At 39.4% G+C, this 21,784-nt stretch overlaps 1 protein-coding gene across 2 annotated transcripts; it reads right to left on the bottom strand.

Moving 5' to 3' along the window:
• Nucleotides 1–3,158: 3,158 nt before the first annotated feature.
• On the bottom strand, nucleotides 3,159–21,767 carry LOC128444929 (aminopeptidase N). 2 transcript variants are annotated; one of them, XM_053427639.1, is made up of 21 exons: nucleotides 21,491–21,762; nucleotides 12,172–12,896; nucleotides 11,392–11,534; nucleotides 10,953–11,092; nucleotides 10,584–10,710; nucleotides 9,809–9,963; nucleotides 9,252–9,365; nucleotides 9,008–9,151; nucleotides 8,714–8,779; nucleotides 8,493–8,558; nucleotides 8,224–8,399; nucleotides 7,557–7,633; nucleotides 6,815–6,948; nucleotides 6,516–6,571; nucleotides 6,284–6,431; nucleotides 6,123–6,214; nucleotides 5,891–6,001; nucleotides 5,530–5,697; nucleotides 4,344–4,484; nucleotides 4,112–4,193; nucleotides 3,159–4,010 (listed from the first exon to the last, which is right to left on the bottom strand). In XM_053427639.1, the coding sequence occupies exons 2-21, from the start codon at nucleotides 12,765–12,767 to the stop codon at nucleotides 3,858–3,860; spliced, it is 2,889 nt and encodes a 962-aa protein (XP_053283614.1). In that variant the 5' UTR covers nucleotides 12,768–12,896; nucleotides 21,491–21,762; the 3' UTR covers nucleotides 3,159–3,857. The 2 variants fall into 2 exon arrangements, with proteins under 2 accessions (XP_053283614.1, XP_053283623.1); XM_053427648.1 differs by lacking the exons at nucleotides 3,159–4,010; nucleotides 4,112–4,193; nucleotides 4,344–4,484 and having other exon boundaries at nucleotides 5,566–5,697; nucleotides 5,875–6,001; nucleotides 21,491–21,767.
• Nucleotides 21,768–21,784: the final 17 nt, after the last annotated feature.

A 21,784-nucleotide genomic window follows, 5' to 3' on the forward strand; every position in this document is an offset into this window, starting at 1 on the left:
ACAGTTGCTGAATTATAGAAGTACTACTGGGAGGTTGTGGTGACAGCAGCAGGGCTATATAAAACCATGATTAAAGAAAAAATAATCGTGAATAAAGAAATGGATAGAAATTGACTTGTCTGCAATCAATAATAAAGCAATATGGTCAAAACTGTTAAATTGGATCCTGTCATACCATAGATTATTTCAGAATAACCTGGATAATACAAGTTCTTTGGTCCTGTAAGTAAAGTTCAGTTTTATATAATGGGCTTTGATATTAGATTCTAATTTAAATGACATTATTGGCCCATATAAAAGCTGTGGCATGATCTGTGTGCTAGCAGATAGCAGGAGCAGAATAAGCCAGTGTTCGAAGAGGTGTTGGGGTACATCGGGATTCTAAAATTAGAAATGATTGTTCACTTTAAAGGTTCAGTGTATAGGATTTCGTGGCATCTGTAGTAACGTGATACGGAAGAAAAAAATATCTGTGAAACAACCTACTGATAATAATAATAATGATAACTCACAACAAAAGCAGGCAAATTGGTTGACATTTTTTCTGCGGGTTTGAATCTGGTCTGGATTAAATTCTGGCAATTGACAACAATGTCTACAGGGTCTGTGTGGGGAACCCACAACAATTTTCAGTTTGTAGTTGCAAAGTTAACATTGTGTTATGGGAAGTGGGAAACATGGTATAAAAACAATAGGAACTGGCCACAGTGCCGTGGTCTCCTGGGGGGGAATGAGAGTCCTGTGGAAGCCAGCTTTCCTAGCCGGCTCATCAGACAAGGGAAGGCTTTCCTGGCATCTGTCGGCTGCATTTGAGTTGTGGCCATACTCGGACAATAGCAGAGACCCACATCAAGTTGAGCAATGCTTACACAACCCCCCTCCACCCTCAGTCATACACAAATGTAATCCCTCTTAATGTCTTCTGGTTGTCAGTTTGTAGAAAATGTATTGTATATGTTTTGGTGTTTTAACTTTCCCAAGCCTGTTGTTGGGACCTACTTTTGGTGAACAACAGTTTGGCCTACAAGTGTATCCAAGACCTGAAGACAAAGGACAGCTTCCTGAACTCAGTCTCCCAGAGTCCTTCACATCTTACCAACTAGGTGTGGAACCTGCCCTTGGACCCAAATTCTATTACTGGTCACTGCCTGCCTTAGAATCCATGAGCTCACCAGGCCAATAAAATCCCCGTTCCCCCTCTGCTCTCTCTCTCTCTCTGTATTATCACTTATCCTGCAGTAGAAGCATACCTCTTCAATGTCATAGGTCTGAATATCAACATTTCACAACAAAATTTGTGTTACGACAGCACTTAACGGCATTTGTGTTAAACCCCAGAAAAGCTGACTGAAATGCTGACTCTTTTTCTCAAGAAACGATAGGCCTGAGTCAGTTATCTGGTTTTCTGGTTAATAAAAGTAAGGGGAAGTGAAACTGTGTTGGACATTTGAGGTCTTGAAATGTAAGATAAAGCGTTGCACATGAGGCAGAAAGGATTTCCATGAAGTGGATTCAAATATGATCTACTTCTTTGTTGAAAATGTGTTATTCCTTAGCTGTTCAATTGCCTGCTGTGATGTTAAAGTGATTGAAACTCCTACATTAAGAAGGGATTATCCGATGATGTAAAAATGTCCACAAACTGAAAAACTCCCCAAAACATTGGAAACTTCACTTTCAAACTTGACAGTTTCTGTCATTAGAATATCTCTGATGATCTTCTCCATGCCCACTATTTAAGCAGGAAACCCCAGATAGTGTCACTGGAGTAACTGTCTCGGATGTGACACAGGAAAAGCCACAGACGACATCCAATTTGACTATGACATGTGAAATCAGTGGAGTGCCCATTTAAAATTCAAATTCAGCAAAACCTTGAATCAACTCATTATATCACCTTGAAGTGTCATTGTCACAACAAGAGTTTCCAACTGTTTTTCTCCTCTGTGCTTAACTCTGCTCCTCATTTCCTGAAGTGGAAGATGTGATGCAATCTTCCATAAGAGAGAACTCCTGCAGATATATGAGCTAAAGTAAGAAACTGGTCAATGTAGGACTTTAACTGTTTCCCTGTTCAAAAACCACCTCCACCTCTGAGTGTTAAACACAGACTGTGACCTTCTGGTCTCATCACAGAAAGACCAGTGTCTCCTATTAGTGTCTGGAGAAGAACATGGAGACATCAGGTCCTTCTAAACCAACTGTTTCATCTCTCTTTTCAGAATCAGAATCAGAATCAGAATCAGAAGTTATTTATTGCCAAGTAGGTTTACGCCTACCTGGAATTTCCTCTGGTTATTGTTGCATACAATGAAAATAAAAACACAATAAATACAACACACATAAGAAAAACAATATATAAAATAAAAAGATATAAAAGATATAAAAAGTAAAGTAAAAAGTGAAATGTTTTGGCTCCTTCTCTAGCCAAAGACAGGTGATACAATAATATATACATTTTATATCATTTTTGTCCAGCTACATTTGGTCTAAAGGCCTATAGGTATATAGATGCGGAGTGAGGACCCCATTCAACAGGGAGAGCTGAGCCTCTATTGAAATGCTCCCTCTTATGATATGACCCATGATATAATGTTGTGTCCTATGACACAGTAACCTCTGTTGCTCAGTTGAGAAGACCACACTCACACTGTACTCTGAGGTAACATCAACTCTTTAGAAATATTTGGTGGTCTTCTATGTATCAACTCTTTATTGTACCCTCGGCACCATTGAAAATGAGGGTCTTATCCCTCAATGTGTTTTCCGAGGTCTAAATAAAATATTCAATCAATCAAAAATTTTTAGGTAAAATATAACTGATAGACTGAACCTTGTGATAGTATATCAATAATAGGTGGGAGCTAAATTCCCTTTTTGGCAGTAGTGGGATCATGATGATAGATATTTACTTCATTACAGTAGTTAAGTACAGTTTTTTCTAAAGTAAATACTATCAAGATCTAGATGTCGGATCTAATCAGAGAAGGTATTTTCAATTTACTTCAGTAGGTTTTTTTTTAATTTATTTGTACTTTTCTTAAGTAAACTGTATGAAAACATTCTCCACTGCTTTTAGCTTATCATGTATATATCGTCAAGTAGTATATAGTAGAAAAATTCAAGTTTGAGGACGAAGGACAAACAAACAAGCCTAATAGAAATCTGGGTATTTTTTATTCAGTAAGTTCACTTTTTACAATATCAAGTGCAAAACGATTCTCAATGTAAAGATACCCAGTTTGCTGACTTAACATGGAGGGAGCCTCATGAAATGCTTATTTACCAGAGGAAAAATTAAACTTTGAGGTAAAAACCAACACACAGTCACTCTGAGATGAAGCAAAAAGTTTGCATGGTCAGGCAGTTATCATTCCTTCATGATTACTGTTACTCATCATAGTCTGATGTGGGATCAGTCCCAGTTATCACTGAAGCTGCTCTGATGTTCCTCACACAGATTCATGGCTCATGTTGTGGTTTAATGGATTCAATACACTGTAGTAAGCAAGAACTTATAAAGTGAAGTATGAAGAAAATAATGAGATTAAAGCATTTCGGAAAGTAGAAATAACTGTTAATAGAGTCAAAGGACAACCAGAGATGGCATTTACATTTATTCATTCACCACTATGAAACATACATTGAATCATGTAGTCAAGTCATCTTTTGCCGGTTACTTTACACTGAATCTTTTGTACACTGTTGTAGTGTCGAACCAGATGTCTTAAATTTGAACGTCACAAGAGAAAAGAGACTGGTCCTTTGTTGTTCCTGATGATTATTACAATTAGTATTACATATCCCTGACAGTAAGTTCAACCAGACTGAATGTAGTTTGGACTTATCAAGTCTTGTCACTTGGACTCGTCAGTAAACCACTGCAGCACGTGGGCTTTGTTCTCTGCCACCCATCTGATGTTGGCTGTGGTCTTTTCAATGGCCTGCTCCAGGGCCAAGGTGGCTGAGCCAAAACCAACATGGAGGTTGTCCTCTTTAAATTTCTTCAGCTGCAGAGAGAGAGACAAAAAGAAAACACGTTACAGGATTTATGCATTTGCTGTCTTTCTTTAAGACTAAATATCTCTAGTGAAGTGTGTGGGCTGCAAACCTCCTGTAGCTCGAATTCTGTGGAAAATCTCCTTGTGATTCCATCGATAAGATTAGAGAAGGAAAATGATCCTGTTCCATACCTACAACACAGAGAAGGACGCTATTCACTACAAAAGATGAAGTAATGATGGCGATCAGCAACAGGAAATCATGTTCTTCACCTTGGTGAACATTTTCATTCACTCTGTATTCTTTTCAAGAAAACCCTCGTCTGAGGAGCGGGCACTTACTGCTTGTAAATGTAGCTCCAATTAGCTCTGATGAAGTTCCAGGCCAGAGGCATTCCTACAACATTGTTTGAGATGTACTGAATGGTGGAGGTGGCGTCCTGCTTGCGGATCTTAGTCGGGTCCAGGGTGTATTCCAGATACCTTGCTCAACCAAACATTGTAAAAAAAAATATATATATTAATATTAATATCAGAAGAAAGATTCATCATTCAATATTTTACACATTTGTAAAAAGGATGACACGTCAATCTTAAAATAATCTGTTTTCGGACATGACCTGCGGGTAACGTCTGAAGAATTGAATATGTACAGTCTGCAACAACAATAAATCCTCTGCATTATTCAGACAGAGGCAGGAAGCAACATATTAACTCCGATGTGATTTTCTTGACAACACGCAGACACTGGTGTTGGCTCTTATCACCACAAACTCTCTTGACACATTCATCTGTGTTGTCTGACGACACCGCTTTTTCACCCTGAAATATTTGTTTTCTCTTAGTTTTCAGTGAAGACAGATTTTTGCCCCTGAGTGAAGGTTGAGGTTTTAAACTTTTCTTCATGGACAAAGAATGACAAGCAAATGACAAAAAGCAAAAGATTTTATAAATCTTAGGAATATTAATTATTTGCTATATCTTCTCACTGTGCTCAATGCATCAGCATTATAACTATATAACGACAATTTTGCAATTTTAATTGCACTAATAATTCATATTTTGTATTGCCAAGCCCTTGTTCTGATGAATGCATAATGGCATGAAAGTAAACAGACAGATGTGAGCGGTCGTGGACAGGCAAAAATTTGCCTTAGTCTACAGTCGTAGATTCTCATATAAAAAATGCAATGTTGAACTAACTGGCTACAAAACAGATCCTTGATCAAATCCATAAGCTCCTCAGTAATGTGAGCTCTGTGGGCCAGATCCGGTTTGGCTTTTGTGACCTTTGTAGACGGAGTCCTGCGAAGGATGCAGCCCAGAACTTGGACACAGCTGTTTTCTTTTACTGAATTTTTATCAGTGATTCACCTTTTTGAAAAGTATGACCGCAACTATGGTTCCAAGGAATAGTTTAACACAAAACGTAACTGTTCATTGTTTTTCAATTGAAAGGTACACATTAAGACAAGTGTGTCATCCGAAAACACAATAAACTATAGCCACAATTGAATGTAGCCTATACCTGTTCAAAAGCCAAGGTGCCTTGGCGCAGCTCATGGCTGACCTCAGCCTGGAAGCCTCAGAGGCCAGTGTAGAGTTCTTGAACATGGTCCAGGCAAAGTCCCACTCTTCCACGCCACCATAAGCTATAGCACTGCAGTAAACTGTGTTTTTCAAGTTGGGATGGATCCTGGTAAACATGGAGGAAGAGATGAGGTAAAAGTTGTGGAGTTGGTGGTATATTGCTAGCTGCCTGTAGTTAACGTTTGCTCAGCTGTTCCACTGTTAACACTAACACCAACTACACAAACAGGTAGTCATGATTTGTGTGTTAATGAAATGTGAAAAGATGTAAGAACTGACCTACACTGCTCTGTACTCACGGGTTGTGACTTGGATTGGCCATCCACTCTCTGTACCATCTTTTGATCAACTCTCTACACTCCCCGACACCCACACTGCAGGCCACCCAGATGGCATTGATCTGATTGTACCTGAAGAGGAAGACGATTTAGAAAACTGGGAAAACTGCAATTGAAAAATGATACACAATAAGTTACATTATATCACAATATGTTCAGTCATTTGCTTTTTGTTTGCTTTAAGAAATCTTACTGGTCAGTGTGGCCTGTTGGTATTTTGGTCCAGTTAGCTGTTGTTGTCTTGAAGTGCTCATAGAGTGGCTGTATCTGCTTCTTGAGGTACGCCTTGAAATACATCAACATTAGTTTTACACTTGCTATTTGTTTTACTGTTCCTGGCAAAGCAGTACAAACCTGTAAAGCTCCGTAGACCTCAGTGCGATCAAACATGAGGATGTAGTAGTTGAGGTTGGCTAGAGCTGACTCCCAGGGGATGTAGTCTCTCTCCTTGTGCAGGTATTTGGTGGTTGTCAGGGCTAATGTTGTACTTACTATTTTAGCTCTGCACAAAGGAGTTCCATTATTGAGATAATTTGCTGACTCACAATGCCTAGAATATTCAACTCTGCAAAATACTTTTCTTTACCTTGCTAGGTTGAAGGCATCATCTATGATCTGTGCTCTGTTGATGACTGATAAAGCCTAAAAGAAATGATACACACAAATAACCATTCAGTAATTCTGCCGCTTGAAAACGATGTTTTATTCTTCACTCATCAGCCATAGTGTCTGCAGTTTCAAAAATACTGATTCATTGGTCGGATACACATTTAAGAAAAAATGTAATATTAAGAAGGAATTCAAAGAGACCTGAGAATAGACATAGGGCTCAAGCAAATATGTTACTGCAATGTAGCAAACATATTCAAATGGAACTGGCGTCACCTGGTGGTTGGTGCTGAGAGAAGACAGAAGACGATCCCAGTTGTCAAGATCATAGTTCACCCTGAAGTATCCAGATACGTTGGTGTTTGCCAGCACCCAGTCATTTCCTGACACCTTCATCAGTCTGTTGGTGTCTGGTCCAAAACAGAAACAGAAAAGAGGCTGAAGACTCAAAATGTTCAGTTAACACATTGACCAGTGATTGAGACCACCAATCAGGTAGAAACACTGGTGGGTGAAGCCACTTTTAGCCTCCACCAGTTCCCCCTTGGTGGTGTGCTGACTGGTTAACTGTTTATCTTAAATACTTCACACTCAGCCCAGAAGAAATGCAACAATGTATCTCTACTGCAACTGCATATTCAAAGTTTTTTTAATTAATTGTGGTACAATTGTTAGTCTTTCATAGCGTGACTGGTTGTACTTATTGCATCAGTAGGATACTGCACATAACAAGGTGTGCTAGAATCTATAATCTTTCTCCCTTCAAGCTTTCAGTGGCAAGATGTGAGGTCAACCTATCCTCACATTCCCCATTTCAACAAGATGAATTGATCCATTGTTACATTGTTTAATTCACGTGACGTGCCCATGATGGATGTGAAACCACTACCGGGCAATTTCATGATTATTTTGTCTTTTTTGGTGCATCTGCCCTGTGCTGCTCATGTTGCCCTTATCAAATCCCCCTCCGTGTAGAATGTTACACACTGCCAGACCAATGTAGAAGAGGTACATGTACCTGTCTTCTGAAGAAGCCAGTACTGCTGCTGCTCCACTCCTGTCTTCTTCCATTTAATGGGGACAAACCATGTATAACTGGACAGAAGCATAGGTAAAGACAGTAAGACAGTATGAAAAGTGAAAAATAATGTATTTATTTTAGCTGTGTTAGCGGCATATGCTCTAGGGATATCAATGTTGTTTTTTTTATTGTTCTGTCTGTGAACCTTTCCCTATATTCCTTCACATATTTCATGGATTGCTGCAAAATGTCATACAGACATTCATTGTTCCCAGAGTTTGAATCCCTGAAGACTTTGGGGTTTATCTCACATTGACATACTAACATGCCAAAATTAAGATAATGATCAAGGGAAATATCACACTAAACAACAATATTGTAGCATTGCCATTACATGAATGTTAGCATGCACACATTATCAATTAGCTCAAAGCACCACCTCGCCTAAGTAAAGCCTCACCAAGCTGCTAGCATAGCTGCAAACTCTTATGAACACTTGTTTATTTATGACATTATTATTCCAAGACACAGCAATTTAATTTGTGTTTAAGACTGGAGTGATTGAAGTAGAAATGTATACAAATGGAGGATAATGTATTTAAGGATCATCTCATCATCTATTGTCGACGTGAAACCTACAGAATAAGGTGAAATTGATTCCTACTTGAACTGAGAGGGCCTCTCCACAACAGATTCTGGATCCACCAGGAAGTGTTTCTGAGTGATACTTCCTGTCCGGGTGTCAATAGTGACCACTGGAAAGCCCATCTGGAGGGTCCAGCGGTTCATGATGTCATGGACAGTGGCTGGAATATGAAAACCTGGTGTGTTTTCAACTGCCTGAGAACAAACAGAGGGCAATAAGGATTCAGAAGAAACACAAATTTCCAAGTAAAATGAAGCATAACACGTCTTTTTATTAGCAGAGCCGACCTCTTGGAGATGGTCCCACAGGTCTGTATACACTGTGTTGCTGAAGGCAAATGTGTTCAGGTAAGACTGGGGGGAGATAAAACAAACAGCCAGTCAGTTATTCACAGGGGAAATGAGAAAGAATTTGATTCGATTTTCCAGATGAAACTCTCTCACCACCACAGACAGAGAGTGGCAGTTATAATTAGGTTTTGAGGTTGTGTAACAGGGTGAATTCTCACACTGAGTCCTCTGGCAAACACGGGCTCTGTGAGAAACTCTGACAGCATCCTCAGCACGGCCGCTCCCTGAAAACAACAAACACAGAAACCACAAGAATTTGTTTGAGTTGACTTTCTCATAACAGTGAAGTTCAACCCAAAGCAACTATTAAAACAGTTGGTTTAGGTGACTTAAACGCGAGGACATTTTGAGAGTTTCAAACACAGATGTCCCTTTTGAGAAAAATCTGGAGAGTAAAAATCCTTTCTGTATCCTTTCTGAGTTCTGTATAAATTCCCATCGGAGGAGCAGACCTTGCTGTAGGAGATGGTGTTAAACATCTCGCTGATCTGTGAAGGGTCATTGACCTCCTCTTCTCGGCGGGACAGCGGGTGAGAGGAGGCGAGGGCGTCCACTTGGAAAACCTTGTGCACGTCAGATAGAATGATCTGGTCTTTCTGCAGTCAGGCAGAGAGGTGAGTTAGTGCAGGTGCTTTAACCTAAATATATCGGTGAGTTTGTTGATCTGTGAAGTGGTCACAAGGCTCCCTGTCTCACCATGTTCCAGGTGGGCTCAGCATGGTTGGCACCCAAGTATTCTACGTACGATGCAAAGCCCTCGTTCAACCACAGGTCATTCCACCATCGCAGTGTCACCAGGTTGCCAAACCACTAACAAACAAACAAAAAGAAAACACTTTACAGAGATAAAGAGATAAAGAAAATACATAATGCCAAACTAACCAGTTACCCCGCAATTGACCTTGGTTTATGACAATGAAGTAAAGCTTTTGGCAAACATCGGCGCCAAAGTTTCATCCCAAGAAATATAAAACCTAGAGTGGTTTATTTTTCACATCCCTTATGATGGCAGGTTTTTAATACAGCTACGAGAAGGCCCCAGGTGGTGATCTGTCCTCTTTTCTTTGGCAAAGGCAGGTGGGGAACTTTGGCTTAAGATGTATTTTTTTTACCATTTCTCTGTTATTCATTAGAATGGTGAAAGAGCGGAATGAGAAGGGTGCTGATTAATGTATATCTCAACTTACTGTGTTCTTTTCTCATGCTTATGAAAACTGTGAAGACAACCATTTGGCGGTGATGTGATGGCCTACCATGTGTGCAAGTTCATGTGCGATGACAGTTAAAATTCTCTCTTTGTTTCCAGTGGAGGATACGATGGGGTTATAGAGCAAAGCCGTCTCCCTGTACGTGATCAAACCCCAGTTCTCCATGGCTCCAGCATTGAAGTCGGGCAGAGCTATCTGATCTAGAAAGAACGAGGACATCAGAAAGTTAAAGATGAATTGTATGCTAGAGATGGACCTAAACTACAAAAGTTCACCAAGCTGTGATCCATGTCCTACATCTGATCCAACAATCTGTGTTTGATTCAACAACTTTTCACTTGCTCGTTGGTCAAACATTCAACAAGACGTCTTCGACAGCGTTGATGAAAAAAACTAAATGTGAGTACGGAAAATGTATGTGACATTTCTGTTGTGTTGACTTTGTTTTTGCTTTAGGCCATGTTGATTGGTTGGTTGGTCTGTTATTGGTTGGTTGGTTGTTTGGTTGGTTGGTCAAACTGACTGCCCATCACTTTGGTCCAGACTGAAATATCTCAACAACTCAGATGGATTTCAAAATGTTGTAGTCCAAAGCAAAGTCTTGTTCTCTTGTCTTGTCTTGTGAAATATGGAAATGATCTAAGTACATCATTCCTTTCTCAGGGCCAGAGGAGTATAACTTTCCACCTAATGTACCGTGTAACACATATCACATAGATTTTTGTGTATGACATAGACATGCTCGATGTTCAGTGCTTATTAACACATGTTTGCATGCTAATATGGGTTGCTGCAGCATGTTGGTGCTGAGTTGACCTGCCTGACTTGGAGAGCGGATATGTAGCGTTGTAGTAGTGCTCATAGAACTGAAGGATTGGCCCTGTTACATTGAGAGCGTAGTCTCCCTGCCCGTCATCTATGGCTGATTTCCGAGCCCAGATTCGGATCTGCAAAGATTTTTAAAGACACAACAACGGATCAAAATAAGAGGAAATCTCCTCTTTAAAGGCTGTTTATTTACTCAGACATACAGTAAGATGGAGGATGTGACCGTTGAACCTTTTCCTCCGTTCATGAGATTGTTTTTTTGTACTTCTGGTGTTCTAGGAATAAAACTTCCCATTGTATATACAACTCAATGAAAATGTAGCCATGAACACCTCTGATATACCAATACAACATTTCTTACCAGAAGATTGTTGTTTAGGTTTGACTGAATGCTGACAAAGTCACTGACGATAAATGCCAGCAGATATGTGGACATTCTCTCTGTGGGCTCAAATGTAGTTACTCTGACAGGAATGCCATCGATGACAGAGTCTGCAGCATCTGTATAGAAAGAGGACGAGTCAGACCTTGACACTCTGTTAGTATTAACAGTATCTGTTGTCCATGTTATTAATTATTTACATCTACCCTGTCTCTGACATTAACTAACACATGTTTATTCAGGAAATTACTACTCTAGCTGTTCCCATTTGTGGTCTTACATTGCATTTACTTAAAATACATCATTTTTTGCATGTTTTTCTGTTATTATGTGATTTTACACATTTCTTTTGAGCTCACAACAGAGAATTAAGATGTAAGAAAAAGACAAAAAAATTGTTTTCATTTCTTTAACGAACCAATTGCCATGCCGTTGGACAGAGCCACCCTGCTTCGGTCGTGAATGATCGTGACGTTGAAGACAGCTTTCATGGCTGGCTCGTCAAAGCAAGGGAAGGATTTCCTGGCATACGTTGCTTGCATCTGCGAGGTAGCAACAACTCTGCAAAAGGTTTCAATCAAACATCGACCCACTAGGAGGAACATTGGAGCAGTGAAAATAAAGTCTCCCTGACTATGTTTGCTAATCACAGATATTCCGATATCAACCAGATCAAGCCAATAGTCTGAGTTAGACCCTGTCATGTAAACAGCATTTTCTCAGAACAATAAGGAATTACGACACGTGAGGTATTCTGTCCTTAGTCCCATTATGTGGACATATACGTCTTAAAATGTCCAATTGGAGTTTTAACTGTATTTGCGTCATTGAAATATGCAGTTTACAACTACTTCATTACACATGACCTGAGTGTAAACAAGATGGAAAAGTCATAGCTTTTCCAAAATTAGAAAGAAAATGTTATACTGTAGCATTGTACATAAAACTTTTACAGATTGGGGTTTTAAAACTAGTTGAATAATGTCAGATGTAATAGCCTAGTGGACGCATTGACATGAGTCATAATCTTTGTTCATAAGACTCTACTCTGTAACATGTGAACAGAAATATGAATGGAATTTTCTCCTGTAAACATCATGATCGAAATGATGTCTGAATATCGTTCTCCATGTTAACGTGGTCACTGTCAAGATAAGAATAATGGTGCACCACTCGGCTTTGCTGTGTCATTGCTTACCTCTTCACCCCAGCCTCAATGTATTCACTTCTGTAGAAGCCCTCCAGGTCGTCTGCCAGCTCTCCCTGAAACTCAGTGTGAAGTACATAGGTCGCTCCTGCAGATAGTCGGCTGTGCAGCTGAAGAACCAGAAACTCTGTCTTCACCACAAACCAAGTCTTCCGTACAGCGGGCGCAGAGACATCACCCAGGCCACCCAGCCTAGCATGTTGCCCAGTGAGGTTCAGCTTATTGGAATGGATGATGATCAGGTCTGTTTCCTTCACACATTTAAAGATCACCGCTGAGCGTCCAGTGAAGATGTACAGGCCGTCTGCGTTGGGCTCCAGTCGTGGCCACAGGGTCACATTGTAAGAGACAGGAACCAGGGTGTCTGGAAGTCTGTAGTGGTCCCAAGGCTCCTTTGGGGTGAAGGGTGTAGTCGGGGGTGTAGGCAGGCTGGTGTTGTCTGTTGCTCCACCTCCAGGTCTGCTACGATTCTTGACTCTTTCGTTGTTATAAGCAATGGACAAAGCTATAATTGTGGCTAATGCACAGAACGCTAATACAAACATTGCAAGGCCCACATTTTTACTGATGTAGTAAACTTTCCCCATGTCTGATTCAGCAGGTGAGAGCCGGACAGTGAGGGGTCTCAGTTCGTGTTTGTCCAGCACAGTGCGTGTCTTCCGTCCTCAGTTAATCGTTGAACTATTAACATGGCAGAAAACACATTTTCATAACACCTAGGAGAAATGGAAACATGGTACAGGTCAATTAGTTTGCAACACAGCGGCTGTCGGATTTGTTAAAATCAAGCAAAAGTGCTGTGTTGCTCAAAACTGGTATTTTTGTTTCATTATTACTGTGTATTCCAGCTACAATCTCATTTCAGATCAGTAAATACATTACATGGGAAATTCTCACTGGTCAGTGCTTTTAATTTGCAAGTTGTTATTTATCCTATTCCTGCTACAGGTGGACTGAATTATGTAAAGGAAATAGATAGTGGACAGTTTGGGAGCAAAACCATGGCAGATACATGAAGTGAGAGAAAATATAGCTAAATAAAGTTTAGCTAAATGAATCGATTAAAAACCGAACTAGAAGCTCCACCAACATCCAACACACCCCTTAAATTCAATCAGGTTGCACCAATTTTCCCACACTCATGCATATCAGTTACCTTAATGTGAACCATAAATTATTCCCTAGGAAAATGGTGAAAGTGTTAAAAAACAATGTATTTAGAAATGTGAGTAAAAAATAAAATCCTGGATCCACCCCCCTGATGTGGATCTGCACCAGATTTAATTTGTTTCTCCCAGACCCATACTGCATCATTCCCAACAAGTTTCATAGGATATTGATATTTATTTATTTATACCCATTTTGGTATAATCTTTTAATGACTACAACAATGCTGTAAATGGTCAACCCCTGAGTGTGTTGGATTTAGCAAGAATGTGTCCTGCCAGTTCAGCCAAGAGCAAACACAGCAACCGGGGGGGGGGGGGGGGGGGGGGGGGGGGGGATCAGCGAGCTTGGCTCTGTCTGATGGTGAAAAAAAATAAAAAATACTCTCATTATAGATTTTCTCATCCCTATCTTTTGAACTATTGGCTATTTTTGCTAAACTCTACAGATTAATCACAAAGTTTTACACCAAACTAGAGAAAATCTAGTGAAAAAATATAGTTACTAAAGTTAGCAAACAGACTGTTGTAGATGTAGACTTGCTGATTGATGTATAGGAACATATATCATATGTTATCATACAACATATTAAGTTTATTATCTTTAGCCACCATAAGCTACTGGTCATATCATAATGTAGCTATGGCCCAAAAGGGCCTTTGGGGCACAGGCTCAAGAGCCCAAGAGGCCAAATGTGGTAGTAACAGAAAACAAACTAAATATTATGCTAGATATCATCTTCTGTCTGGGTCTTGTCATCTTTTCTTTGTCCACGATGCAGCGTGTGTGGATCTAACACTTGCAGAACTGTATCCAGGCCTCTTCAATGTCTCCACAAGCCTCTTCCAGCCTCCTCTAGAAATGCTTTTCTCCACATTCTCTTAGTTTTTCAACTCCTCATCCTCTATTTCTCTCTGTCCACTTCTGGCCTTCATTGTTGTCGAAGCAAATATTTACCTGTAGCCTGTTTATATTAAGAAATCTAAAAGTACTTTCACATGTGTCTATGAGGCACTTGACAAAACAGTGCAGTAATTGAGCAATCAATGTTGACAGTTATAACTGTAGTTTGTGAGAGTATAAAACAGTGTAAAGCAGAGAATGTGAATTCAGTTTGGGACACTTGGTTAATGCACTGTAAGTATTAGCGGCTTCCGAGATAGTGCTTCAAGAGTCACCCTCAAGTTTTAAAGCATTCTGGAAAGAAAACCGAACATTTTATCCCACCTTTGTTTCAACTGTTCCAAAACCTTGTGTAAGCATTACAACATCAAGTTGTGGTCTCACTAAGGGATACATTTATACACAGTCGCCTGTTGTGGTTCTCTGGTAACGTCATGGTGTTGATTCCAGCTTGCTGACAAGGGTATTTCATTTCCCTTAGACAGAGCCAGCATATGTTTTCTCTTGCCTTATTACTTGCAAACCAGTTGCTGCTTGGAGAATACAATCTAAGTCCTGTAAAGAACATATATATATTTCCACAAGGAAATAGTATGAGGACTGTGCTCTCACGCCAAGTAAATTCTGCACATTATCTTTGCTTATTTCCTTTGTCTTAGTACAAAACAGGATAGATTTAGTTTGAAGGATCAAGGCTGAATCTAGAATATGAAGTCAAAAGCTCAAGTCACTTCTGTTATTTCTTTTTTCTTTTCTCTAATGCTCAGGCTAATTGTGGTATTATTGCTTTATTCTCCTTTGTTATTATTGGTCTGCTCAATACTATGATAATTATAGTTTACTTCCTACAGCATTTTTCATTTCATTTTTTAACTCTTCTCTGTAAGTCATCTATTTTTAATAATAATCAGTTATTTGAGCAATTGACCATGTTTGCACCTGAAAATGGACTGTTTATAATACAATAAAATGAAATCTATTTATCTACCAAACCCATCCAACATGTTCTGCTTCTGTTGCTTAAAAGTCTTGAAGGCCATAGTGGACATCACAATCTGGGGAGTTCACACCAAAGGCGGCCACAACAAAGCTAAAGCCAGGCGTGGTGCTGATGTCGGAAGTCTCTACACCGATCTTTCTCTTAGAAGTCACCGTTACCTCGGAGGAACAGAATGAGCCGGCCAATGAGAGTAGAAGTGTCAAGTTTGCAGACCCAGAGGAAAAATGCACCAGAAACTGTTGTTGAATGTGCAGACGCTTTATTGGTAAGTCCTTTACCAGGGTCTACAAGATGCTGGACATCACAGGTACCAGTAAGCAAAGGCCATTTAAGTTATTATCACTGAGACAGCAGAAACATCTTCAAGACGACTGTAGATCAGGAGAAAAGAGCTGAGGGGGAGATAACGCTACCTGGATTCAAGCTGGGGGTTTATCAACCTCAACTGCATCGCCTGGGCAAAACCCTGAACTCCCAAAGAACATAGGTAACTGATTCAAGTATACACGTAAAAATAAATCTTATCTTGAATAATCTGTGGTGCCTGTACTTGGTTTATACCCAGGAATCCTGGAATATATTCTTTATAAAATAAACAAAATTATTGAGAAGTTGAAAGTCAAAGATTTGACCAGTAAAGCTTTCCTCAAAAACTTCCTCATGTAACTTTAAGTTAACATCATAGAAGCAAAACCAGATCAAAAGACATTGGACAGCATGATACCAAGTTAATGATCTAATTTGTCAAACTAAATCCTCACTTTGACTTCCTCCAACTAGTAAAAGGCTAAATAAGAAAATAAGGTTTCAGTTGTTAACTTCACAACCCACAGGATTAAGATCTGATTAAACTCTCTGCAGACCAGGACCACACAGGCGAAGACATCCATGGATCTCTTGATAACACAAAACATTCTCTCAACCGTCTGTGCCTAAAGGATGAAAACGTCTTAAGACTACGGGTAGGAAGTTGTAATGCTGTAGATAGGCCCCGTGTACAGTTACACACCAAATAACAACTACAATTACTTTTTAAATTACTGCTACTACGCACCGCTCTCTCCCACGAGGGCAGGATGCAGAAACATTCATTGTTAAATGACACCCTCTTACAGCATGCATGATTTGCAACACCCTCTTATCAAACACAACAATTACTTGGGATATCTTTTTTACATCTGTTGTTTCATTGCACGTCAGAAATTTAAAACTTCTAGCAGCTCAGCAGTGACAATAAGGCGCTCATCAGTTTTTCTCCAGAGGCTTGGGATTCTGACCATTAGCTCACTCACTACAAAACTTGCCATATCACTGTCTCTGGCAGAATGCAGTTTTATGAAAACTGCTTGTTAGGGACACAAACTGCTGAACAGCACGGACTTCATCCAAGAGTATTTATCCAATGAAATTAGTCTATTTTACCTCATGAAGCTAGAATCCATCCTGATCGCCCCAATTTCCAGTTTTACTATTAGTCAGCTGGAGAGACAGAACTCTGTGTTGGTTCAGATGGAAGCCAGCTAGATTAACCCCTTACCTTTGGACTCTCTTATCTTTATAAAACATTTTAATAACATCAATATTGCACTGGTATTAATACACTGTAAGCGTGGAAGGATTGTACTGAAAAGGTTGGTATTAATGCTTGTATTTCTATTTACTCTCCTCTACTATCCATCACAATCCTAATCTAAACAAATATTTAAAATCAATCAATATGTTAATGGTTAGACTTGGCTGTAAAACAAAAAAAAGATTTGTTTCATACAAATATGAAACAAAAATCATTCACTGCTTTCCAGAATGGCTATACCAAACACAGATTTCTTTAAATATTTAAAAATTCTAAATGTTGTACGTTTGCTCATCAGAGAACAGAAGTTGAGCTTTGGAATTATTTGAAGTAGTAGAAATATAAATTTCCCTGTTTACAATTAAAAGAAAAACCTGTGAGTGTGAATGTGACATTCTTTCTTAAGTAGGTCATTCATCTTTCCAACCCTTACTAAAGATTTGGGTAAAAGATTAAGGGATGAATGAAAATATTTGGCTACGCATATGTGAAATAACACATTTGTTTTTATTGTTATGATGAATACCTTTTTTTTCTTTTTCTTGTGTACCTGGATGCATGGGACAAGAAGGGAATGGGGGATATTAATGACTTAGTTTTCTTGTAAGCTTGTAAACTTGTAACCTGTTTACATATTGATCAAGGCTATTGTACACTTTTAGAAATAATATAATCAAATGTATATAAAAAAAAATTAACGAACAAAAGAAAAATATTTATGATTCATGTCAATGATGAAGTAACAGCTACACCCTGACTGTGAGCTAACACGCCCCAAGCCAGAAAGGACAAGGCTGGAAGCCTCGTAGAGAACTAGCTGTTCATTCTTTTTTTTTGCCACATAAAAAAGTAATTTCTGTTATGGGAATTTTTTGTATTTATGAATTGCCTCATGGGCTTGATCAAACTGCAGTGCCGGTCCTGTGCATTGGATATCCAGTGTGTGGCCGAGCGTTGAATCGGTGCCTTTGTGAGTTCTATAGTCCAGCTCACCTACAGTTTACAGTAACTGGAGTTTGGTTTTACACAAAATCTTGAGTTTAATGTAACAGATCAGAGCGGCTATTTTCCTCATGGATGACTAAAGGTTAGAAAATTGTTTTTGTAGAGTCAGCTTGGGAAAAGAGTGAGTCATGAGAAAAAGTGGAAAACAATCAGCAGTCTGTTGCATAAATGGTTCTAATGATCCACATATGTAGTAAGCCAGGTTAATATGTACTACCAGCCAAAGTAATCACTGGTACTTTCTCTGTGCCAGCAGAGGGATATAATCTTGTGAGTGGGAATGTTTATCTTGGGGGCCCAAAGTCACATATTTTCATGGAGTAAAAAACTACAACAAAAGAGCCACGTGACCGCCACTGTTTCGTGATGTGATTTTAACACACTCTCTTCTCCATTCCCTGCAAGTAATGCGTATTAGTGTTCAAAAGCCATGCAGGTTGTCATACACAGGATTTGAAATTATTAAAGGATTTATAAGTATTAATGCACCTTGTGTTTTTTTTTTTCTTGAAATAGGACTAGTTAGCAGAAGAATAAATATTGTTTTGAACTGGTTACATCTGGTAAGTCCTGAAATAAAGCTTAGTCTGGCCGGTATGGAGAAATACATCACCAGCATGACCCACACACAATGTACATCATCAGTCTCTTCTTACACTAAAGTTTACCCTTCCTATTTCAACAAACTTTTCTCCACAGGCTCAATAAAGTTAATCTGGTCTAAAAAAGGAAAGAAGGTAAACTATACACCACACACACAAACACACACCCACACTTTTGCATCTACTACTGTATCATTCTACCTGCACGTGGACCTGTGTAGCCTGTAATCAGCTCTATGGTCTCAGCTCCACACAGCACTGATGGGCTTCAGCCAGCTGGACAGACTGCCGAGTTTACAACCAGTGCAGCCTATGCTGGATATTGGCAGTGTGTGAGTTGAATCTGCAGTGTTGTTTATATTATATTAATGAACATGAATCTCGTCATAACACAATGAGCTCCTATTAAGGGGACATATGAACTAGTGGTTTAGTGACACCATGAGCTGCCTTTATAGCAGACGTTATAAAAATTATGAGCCTCATTAGGAGGACTTAATTTATATAACCACACCTTTCATTCCTGGTTTGTAGTGTTTTCTACTGCTGTGAGGATTGGTGTACGTTGGTGTGGGGGAGCTGGCCCTCAGTGCTGTGTGTGTGTGTGTGTGTGTGTGTCTTTGTGTCTACATGAATATCCCGCTGCACCTTTCCTGTGGGAGCAAAAGGGTTTTTTAATGTGATTTACATTCTCTTGTGGGTCCATGGACAGACTCACACATTTTCAAGAATTCTCTCTCTCTTTTTCTCTCGCGTAATAAATTTAAAGTGTGGGGAAAGAGTTCTATGAACTCCTTTTAACAAATAATGGGAACTACATTTATGCACTTTGCAACAGAGATCAAAATAGACTAAAAACAGAGGAGAGAGAGCGGTTTAAAGAGATTAGGTAGCTTTAACATTTGTTTAAATGTTGGAGGAGCTTTGACTATTGAACGGGGCGTCACTGAGGGGGAACAGGGAGTTTTTCCTTGGACCTCTCCTCGGCTCCCCTGGGAGAAAGCATCTGCTCAGAAAAGGGGGAGTATACGTACTCTAAGCATAAAGAGGGATTTTCAAGGTCTCCTCTCTGTAATTTACAGTGAATGAGTTTAAAAAAAGAGAAAAGAATAGGAATTCTTTAATGGGGTTTAAGCCAAAAAGACAATTTGTTTATTTGACTGTTTGTGGGAAAGGAAAATTGTGCAGACAGTATTATAAATTGTAATTGCTTGCTTGATACCAGCTAGACTGAATATGTCTGTAGTTCTAAACAAAATCTTTTACAGATTGAACTTTTTGTTTCATTTGGTTTTCACTAAAATTCGACAATACTTAGTTAAGTTAACAAATTGAGTTTAACTTGACATTTTAAACTTTAAATACTAGATAATGATAATTTTGATAGGAGGAGAGATAAGTCTGAATTTTATTTTAAGGTGATAACGTGAGGAAATTGTTTGCATTGATTAGTGACTGCCAATATGTTTTTATTAAGAGTGTCCTTATTCTACACTACGGGCTGATATAACTAAGATTAACATGTCTGCTTTTCCTCACTGGGAGTGACAGATGTGCGGTGCACAGACTGCACATGAAAATCAAACAGTTAAACTGCATTATGTAAGAACTGTCAAGTTATTAATACAACCGTGAATAATTAATACAATATTGAGAACTTTAAAGATATTATTAGAGTGAAATAAACTAAAGTATATATTGATGATGCATTGTATGAAATTAAGACTGGTATTTAAAGGAGAAAAACATCTGTGGACCTGACTGGTGGCAGATAACGTGTGCAAGTGTGATGCTCACACTTTAATAATGGCCCAGAGTGAATTCAGCAGCAAAGACAGCGACTCGCCAGCCACTGTCTGTCTCACACTTTCTCTGATAATGAAAGTTAACGCATGAGATTAATCATCTTTAGAAAGGATGTTGGCTGAAATTTTACAGCACTGATTAACAAAGGCGCATAACTGTGTACACAACAACAGCAGTTTGATTTCTCCTACAGTATTATAGTTGATGCATTTTGAATACATGTGACTTGATGTATTTTACTGTGATGCATTCCCTTAAGTTGTCAATTAATGACAAAAGGAGGGAAATCTAAAAAATTAACTAAGTATGGTTGAAAGTTATGTCGTAGTTGAAAAGTAGGTTTTATGATCTGTATCTACATACATATACAAACTGTCCAAATAGTTTATGACTTGGACTGTTTTAATGATCTGAGCTGTGAATGACCTGAAAGCTGTCGACCTCTTTTTATTGCTTATTTCCCAGATAACGGGTGCAAATGTGTACAAATCATATTGAATCGCTCATAAGATACTAAATCATGGTCTGTTTCTTTTCCCTTACGATGAGTGGGAATTGAGGTGGAGAGACGAGAATGCAACTGGCCGGTGCATCACGGACTGAGGCTTGCTGACATCTGCAAGTGCAGCCCTGTTGTGTGACGTCATTTTATCTCTAGGTTTGTGATAAACAACTCCCCTATATAAATACTTGCCTTGCAGAGGCGAGTCAGATTTTCACTATTCGGCCTGTGTGATTTCTCCGGGCAAACCATGGTGCCCGTTTGACCTGTGAAACTTCTGTGTAATAAATTCTGTTATGCTGCGTCTCCTCTCTTCAAACACCGACTTCAACAAGACACTGCTGCTTGAAAGTTACGATACCTGCATTTCACAGAAGATATGATGTCTGTTCTGCATTGATACATCATGCGTGAACATTCAACGATAAATCTTTTTTTTGTTTTGTCAGTGTGAAAGTCTTCCCCATCTGCCTGCCCAAGTGTCTTTGGGCAAGATACTGAACTCCTAATTGGCAATAAACTGTGCTGTAAAGTGCTTTGAGTGGTGAACAAATCTAGAAAAGTGCTATATAAACACAGACCAGATCATTTAAAAGAATCAGTGCAACATGGCAGCAACAGGAGGTGCAGAATTATGTCAAACGTACACACAAGCGAGCATTGCAAACACAACTTGAAACAAAAAGAATGTGCCTGGGCATGAAGCATGTTAGATAAATTGACAAGTTAAAGAGGAGAGAGGTTGTACTCACCAAACCCTGGGTAGCCTGATGTCCAATGCAAGCCCTGATGTGAGTCTGCATGAGATGCAGAAGTTGAGCTGGAGTGATCACGGCTGATGTGAAACACTCCGTCTGCATCTGGGAGGTGGGAGGTGGGAGGTGGTGAGAGCTACCCCCTCTATACCCCCCCCAAAAAAAAAAATTGGCAGGGAACAGGAGGATAAAAGAAAGAGGCTGTATCAACAAGCCTGCGAACACGTTGTGGTTGAACAGACAGTCATACGATCCTCAGAGGTACAGAGTGGACTGAGCGGTTTGATGAGA

Source organism: Pleuronectes platessa, chromosome 1 (assembly GCF_947347685.1).
Source record: "Pleuronectes platessa chromosome 1, fPlePla1.1, whole genome shotgun sequence".
Taxonomy (NCBI): Eukaryota; Metazoa; Chordata; class Actinopteri; order Pleuronectiformes; family Pleuronectidae; genus Pleuronectes; species Pleuronectes platessa.

Coding starts and splice junctions, on each gene's coding strand:
- LOC128444929 (XM_053427639.1), bottom strand. CDS start 12,767: ATGGGGAAAGTTTACTACATCAGTAAAAATGTGGGCCTTGCAATGTTT. Junction 8,400..8,492: donor TGTGGGACCATCTCCAAGAG/GTCGGCTCTGCT, acceptor GTTTGTTCTCAG/GCAGTTGAAAACACACCAGG. Junction 7,634..8,223: donor GAGAGGCCCTCTCAGTTCAA/GTAGGAATCAAT, acceptor GCTTCTGTCCAG/TTATACATGGTTTGTCCCCA.